Genomic DNA, 6,368 nt, shown 5'->3' with positions numbered 1-6,368 from the left:
AGAGAGAGAGAGAGAGAGAGAGAGAGAGTTTGTGTGTGTGTAAGTGTGTGTGTTTGTGTTCGTGTTTGTGTGTGTGTGTCTGTGTGTGTGTGTGTGTGTGTGTGTGACGTGTGACGTATGTGATTTCATTCTTGTGATACAAATCTTACCTATTAGATCTAGTATAAAATTATATATTTTTTCTACAGTACATAACGATAGGGCCTTATGTATAACCTTGTTCAGACAAGACAAATTGGTTCAAGATACATAATCCGTAGTGTACACATCCATTCTAAAAATAATATCAAGTTATGTCCCTTACTGGTGGCCGCCATTTTCCTCCCGAACAGGAAGGAAGTCAATCAACAATAATCTGTAGACGTCCGTCGTAGCAGTAGACACTGCTCCACTGAGTCGAAGTCACCAGTAACCGTTTGTTTTTGTTTACTCTGCTGATTAGACCTGGCCTAAAAATGGCCTGCGACATGCCATGTATGTCGTACATGGCTCTGTATGTCATTTCGATGCACATTGTCAACAGTAATAGCCGGTCTAGTTCGAGTTCTACTCACTGGAAACTGAATCTGTCAGCAGGTCAGATCTCGTCAAGACTCAATCAAGTGTTTTGTCTTGGGACTGTATCTCTCAGTTCTTGTGTCAGTGTTAGATTGTATTGTTTTTTGTATTTTTACGACCTTTTATGCATAGTCTAGATCTAGATCAAGATTCTAGATCTAGATTATCTAGATCTAGTGATTTGCTGTTTTAATTTTATTGTGTATGTTTCAAAAGAAATCTAGCGAAGGGTGAAAGCTTACTGTCCGGTTTGACCTAAAGTCAGTGACTCTAAACTCTAGATCAAGAGTCTACATCCTTGATCTCGAGTTTCTAGCAATGTCACTGTTTATTTATGTAGCCTACATTGTAGGCTATCGTAGTGTTTTAAATTGCGAAAGAGTGAGTGACGCTATGACAACTAACTTTGCGTTAATTGCGACAGAGTGAAGACGGAGCTCTTTTGGCACTTTTGCGTTATTTCTAGATCTATTCTAATATCATATATTATACCATTTCTGCTTCTCCTAGCGTGGTCCTAGTTATCTGGGCTAGTCTCCGCCTGACAAGATGGAAGGCTTTCTATTTCTAGAGCAGGCATTAAAATCTTACAACAAATTTGACAGCTTTTTGCTGAATTTAAAGATGAAAATTTTGTTGCCTTGGGGAAGAAATCATCTAAAACTGAAACAGTTGTGAAGGCTGATTTAAAGAGTGACAAAAATCCACAAAGACTTTCTGTACAGTAGAGTCGAGGCTACAAATACAGCAAAACATCAGCTGCATACAACAGCATAAAAAACCTCTAGGGGCAACAACAGCAACAACAACAAGAAAAGAGCTGCGACTGTCTCTGTTTGTCTATTAGTTTAGTGTGTGTGTGTGTGTGTGTGTGTATAAGGCCTTAAGTGTGTTTGTGTGTCTGTGTCGAGTACGTGTTTTAGTGTCATAGAGTGCCAGTGTGTAATATGTGTGTGAGTGTGTATTGTGTGATTGTGTGTGCACGTACATGAAATATGTGTGTGTGTGTTCAGTTTTCTTTAAAAATATTTTTTTTTGGTCACAGACTCACTCTGTCACAATTAACGCCACATTATTTGTCATAGAATCACTCTGTCTCAATTAACGCCATGTTAATTGTCGCTGGGTTACTCTGTCGCAATTAACGCTACCTTATTAAATATTATAGGCCTATTCCTTCCACAAACTGTATTTTTTCATTGCGAGGCAGAGTTTTCTTAGTTTCATTTTCAGTTTCTAGATCTAGTTGTTTTAAAAAAAATTGTTTTTACCCTTATTCAGCCTAAGACCAAGTTGACGCTCATTATTTTAAGCCTCTTTTCCTGAAAGGTCTTCCTTACATCTAAATACCCTATTATTATTTATTTTATCTTCAGAGGTAAGATGAGGAAATAGGAGAAAGACTGTTGGAGAGCACTTCTGTAACGAGCGACCACTATGAGACAGAGAAGAATAGAGGGCTAGGGGTAGGGTTGGGGTTAGGTATTGTTTAGGGTTAGAGGTCTCTTCTTTATTGTGTTTGTTGGGGTCGTCGCTCGTTATGGAAGTCCCATAACTGCTCTATTTATATTTTTATTTTTGATTGCATAGTTCTATTTCCAAAATCTATTTTTTATTAGTAAATGCACTACTTAGATTACAACACTAGTTCTAGGCTACTTAAATTAGAATATTGTCGTGGGTAGTTGGCGAGTGCTCTGGTGTGGTTTGCTTCTTCTTTCCTATCAAATATCTATCGTCTTTAAGTTTATCTACCCCTCCTTTTTTGTGTTTGTTGCTCTCTAATGTTCGGCACTTATATATTATTGTGTTGCAAGTGCCATAAAACACTTAATTACTAAAACTAAAACTAGAATATTGTCAGAATGTATGGACTGACTATCCTGTCTTTAACTTTGAAGAAGTGATAGCGTGTGAGGTTGTTGTCTGATGGAACTGGAGAAAATAAACTTGCAATGTTATATAATTATTATTATATTGTTTTTTTAGTTTGACATCTTTTTCTGTGACTTGTTGCCAAGTTTCAAGACTACAATAGTATTTTTTATAAATTAAAACACAATTTTAGGGTAACACGATCCCTTCCCTCTCGATGTGATAGCACCGGTAGTGAGCTCTCGTAAAATTTGTCGAGTGCAGCAATAATTGCTCTTTGTTTTTATCATGATGCTCATGCTCATCATAAATTATAGAATTGTATTTATTATAAGATTGTAGCAAGATCACAAATTTTAGTGTTGTAACTCTCAGATTTGTTTTTTATATGTATAGATCTAATATTTTTCATTTCTCTTCCTTGAATTAATCATCATAAAACTCTGAAAATGAAAGGATTGTTTTCATTCAAAATGCCATTATGATGAAATGTGTAATTTTTTTTCTCACCATAATATATTCAAAATGTCTTGATTTTTACTGCTAAATGTGTCATGACGTGGTGGAATCAGGCGCTCATCAGTTTTTGGGCATATGGGGTTGTTGGTATCATCTTAAAGCCTGTTCATTTGCTTTCCTTTAGCAGGGGAAAAAGTATCCATCTATGTTGAATAGAAGTCGAAATATTTGAGATTGAAGGAGGTCAGGGTCGTCTGGTTTTAGAGGTAAAAAAGGCAAGAAAATTGCTGACAAAATTTGATAGTCAAAACAGACTTTGTGATGTTGAAGCTAGAGAGGTGAGTAGAGTAAGCCTGATTCCCTGTAAAGATTTCTCTGTTGACATCCACCCTTTGGTGCTCATATGACCTATGACCTTATGCAGTTGTGAACGCCCTAAAACCTCTACTAAAACTAAACTAAAGAATTCTTTTTGATGATTTTCTCATTTTGTCTTCTGAACATAATCACAGGCAAGGTAGAGCAAGCCAGTGCAGAGACAGACAGAACCAATGGCTCGGAGAAGGTCAACAACCACAGCAGAAGCAGCGAAGTCAGCGGCCACAACAACTCGTCCAACAGTACGGGTCGCCTTAAGGGTCAGAAAGAGGATTTTGAAGAGAAGATGATGGACATTTTAACCAACAAAGTGATGTCGGAGGGAGACTGGGTCGTTGCTCCGCCTCAGTTGGATGTTAATGTTATTGATGTTGATCCTGAATACTCTGTTCCAAACTGTGATACTTCTTCCAAAAACTGCAAGGAGAAAGATTTAAAGCAAAGGTGAGAAACACGGACAGGAAATATTCTTGTTGTTGCTATCAGTCCTGCATTGTACTGTGTTTTTTCTCATGTCTCCCCCCTAACTTGAAGTGACCGAGGTGACAGTTCTATTCTCATATGTGTCACTCCACAGAAGTGGTTACCATTTTACACACCGCTAAATATTTTTGCCTTTATTACTTTATAGTGTCGCTGCCAGAAGTAAAAATGAGTTAGTGGATGGTTGGCAGGTGCTCTGGTGTGGTTTGCCCCTTCTTTTCTATCAAATGTCTTAAATCTCTTCTTCTTTTTTGTCTATGTCACTCGCTTACAAAACTTCTAAACTTCAGCACTTACACGACCTAATTGTGTTGCAAGTGCAGTAATACTCTTGCTAAAATTAAAAACGAGGTTAACTCCCAAGGTTATAAAGCTCACCCTGTCAGCTCACCCTGTCAGGGTTTAAAGAAGTTAATCGTTTAGCCACAGCATGGCCATATATATGTACAGTAATGCTTGATGTGGCTTGCTATAAGTGTTGGAGATTTTTTCTTGTAGGAATGAATGACACCATTCTCAAGTATTCCAGTGTTTGTAGACTCAAATAATCATAATAGCTCTCCTTTCATGTAGTGTTTTATTTTTATAATGGTAAAATTTTAAAAAGTTTACAGTCAAACGTGCTTTAACTTTAAGAGACACCTTTATAAAACAATCACCTGTACAAATGGCTACTTCCAATTCGCCCCTTGTGTCTTTTTTACATTATAATATTATTGTGTAAGACACCACCTGTTTAAGACAGCCATTTTTCTTATCGACAATTGGTGGTCATCATCGATAACTTTAACACTATGTTTAATTATCTTCGTTGAATTCCCTGTCATTGCCAGAGGGATCAGAATCATACTCCTCACCTTATTATATTGTTTGCCAGTGTTAGTTTTACAAAGAGACTTCAAAGAAATTGTAGGTCACTTTTTAAAGTTTATTTTCCTGGGACTGATAACTCATATGTTCACGTAGATCAAAGAATGGCCTCCAATTTCCTATGTAGTCCTGTTGATAGATGTTTTAACTTTAACCCCCTCCCCCCACCTTCCCCCAAGCCAATTATGTGATGTGCTAAGGTTTTTTTTAAATCTTCAGATCAAAAACCTCATCAGAATCCATCAATACGAAATCAGAATCAACAAAGAAACTGAAGCCTTTGTCTTGTGGCAAAAAAGTGAATGCCACGCTTTATGACCACTTAAGAGGTGAGTGACGATCTGCTCACTTTGAGGGGGTGGTAGGGGGAGAGGAGGGTTGCGGCATGCAGGTCCTACTTCCTTTCTTTCCCTGTGTTGTTTCAGTTTGTCTTGAGTTCTTTCAGCACGAGATGACTTTTTGTGTCAGTGTGTTTCACTTGACTCGAATCGACGAATGCCTCGCTCAGACAGCTGTCAGGTGTCGCGTATTATTCACACATTCACCGAAATTTAGCTTTTTGTCAAATGATGTAGAGTAGTGTAGGAATGATAGATGAAACTCTTTTGTCACTAAAGATAATAGTATTTGTGCAGTATTGGTCTTTTTAAGTACTGTAATTCTTCATCTTCTTCTCGATCGCATCGCGCTTGAAGACCAGCATCTATTACATACTGACTGGTTCCGCTAAGCTCCTCTGCTGGCCCGCACAGCTTCTCCTGTAATGTTAAGTGTGTTGGCCACATTTCATGTTTTAGGGCCGTCTGTGTCGTGCTGTTAGAGTGTTAGCGGGTGGGTGGTTGACAGATGCTCTGGTGTGGTTTGGTCCTTCTTTCCTATCAAACATCTATTGTCCTTATCTGGCCTCCTTCTTTTATGTGTTTGTCACTTTCTTGTAACTCCTCTAACCTTCTGCTCTTATACAACCTTATTATGTTGTAAGTACCATAAAAACTCTTACTTATACTAAAAACTAGACAGTCTTTGGTTACAAAGAAATTTTTATGTTTTCTTGTTTCGGAAAAAATTCTTTAGAAGGAATTGTTATCCAATTTTATGCAGAGTGTCACCCCTTTTCACTGCTGTTATTTGTGTGTGTGTGTAATGCATTATGTTATGTTGCTCTGTGTCACCCCTCTTCACAGCTGTTATTTGTGTGTGTGTGTGTGTGTGTGTGTGTATGTGTGTGTTATGCGTTCTGTTTCTCTAACGCTGTACAATTTCTCTCTGGCCAGGCGTGTCAGAAAGACATTTACACTCCAACATTCCGGAGCCAGATGTTGCCATGGTTTTCAAAAACAGCGGCAAGTCCTCGGAGGTAGACATGAAAGAGCTGGAACAGAAGCTGAGGAAAGCTAAAAAAGACATAGAAAAGGCTGGACCTAGTCAAGTAAGTGCTTGTCCCTTGTTACGAACCCAAGGGACTTTGGGTTTTTGGAGGGAGGATTTTTTTATTTTTTTTTGTTGTTGGTTTTTTTGTAATGGTGATGGGGGGACGGAGGGTGTCTGTAAATTTATTCCAGACATGAGCAGACTACAACCTGGTAGCAGAATTTTGTTCTGGCCTAGGAGTTAACGCTGTAATTAATCATCCTTGTAGGCTGTTGTGAGTTGACAATTATTAATAAAAAATAAAAGGAGTGTCTGTCCTGAAAATTAAAACCAGTAGTTTGTGGCCAAGCTGGAAGCAATACATAATGATAATA

At 38.0% G+C, this 6,368-nt stretch overlaps 1 protein-coding gene across 1 annotated transcript in view; it reads left to right on the top strand.

Moving 5' to 3' along the window:
* Positions 1–333: 333 nt before the first annotated feature.
* LOC101854218 overlaps positions 334–6,368 on the top strand; it is a gene marked incomplete in the record, with an annotated part of 9,716 nt that continues 3,681 nt past the window's right edge. The window contains 4 exon segments of the mRNA XM_013090081.2: positions 334–576; positions 3,405–3,714; positions 4,843–4,952; positions 5,898–6,052. Of these exon segments, the coding sequence (XP_012945535.1) occupies positions 456–576; positions 3,405–3,714; positions 4,843–4,952; positions 5,898–6,052 (696 nt within the window).

Source organism: Aplysia californica, unplaced genomic scaffold, assembly GCF_000002075.1.
Source record: "Aplysia californica isolate F4 #8 unplaced genomic scaffold, AplCal3.0 scaffold01134, whole genome shotgun sequence".
Lineage (NCBI taxonomy): Eukaryota > Metazoa > Mollusca > Gastropoda > Aplysiida > Aplysiidae > Aplysia > Aplysia californica.
Note: the sequence above shows the minus strand (reverse complement) of the source record. Positions and strands in the feature narration are given on the sequence as shown.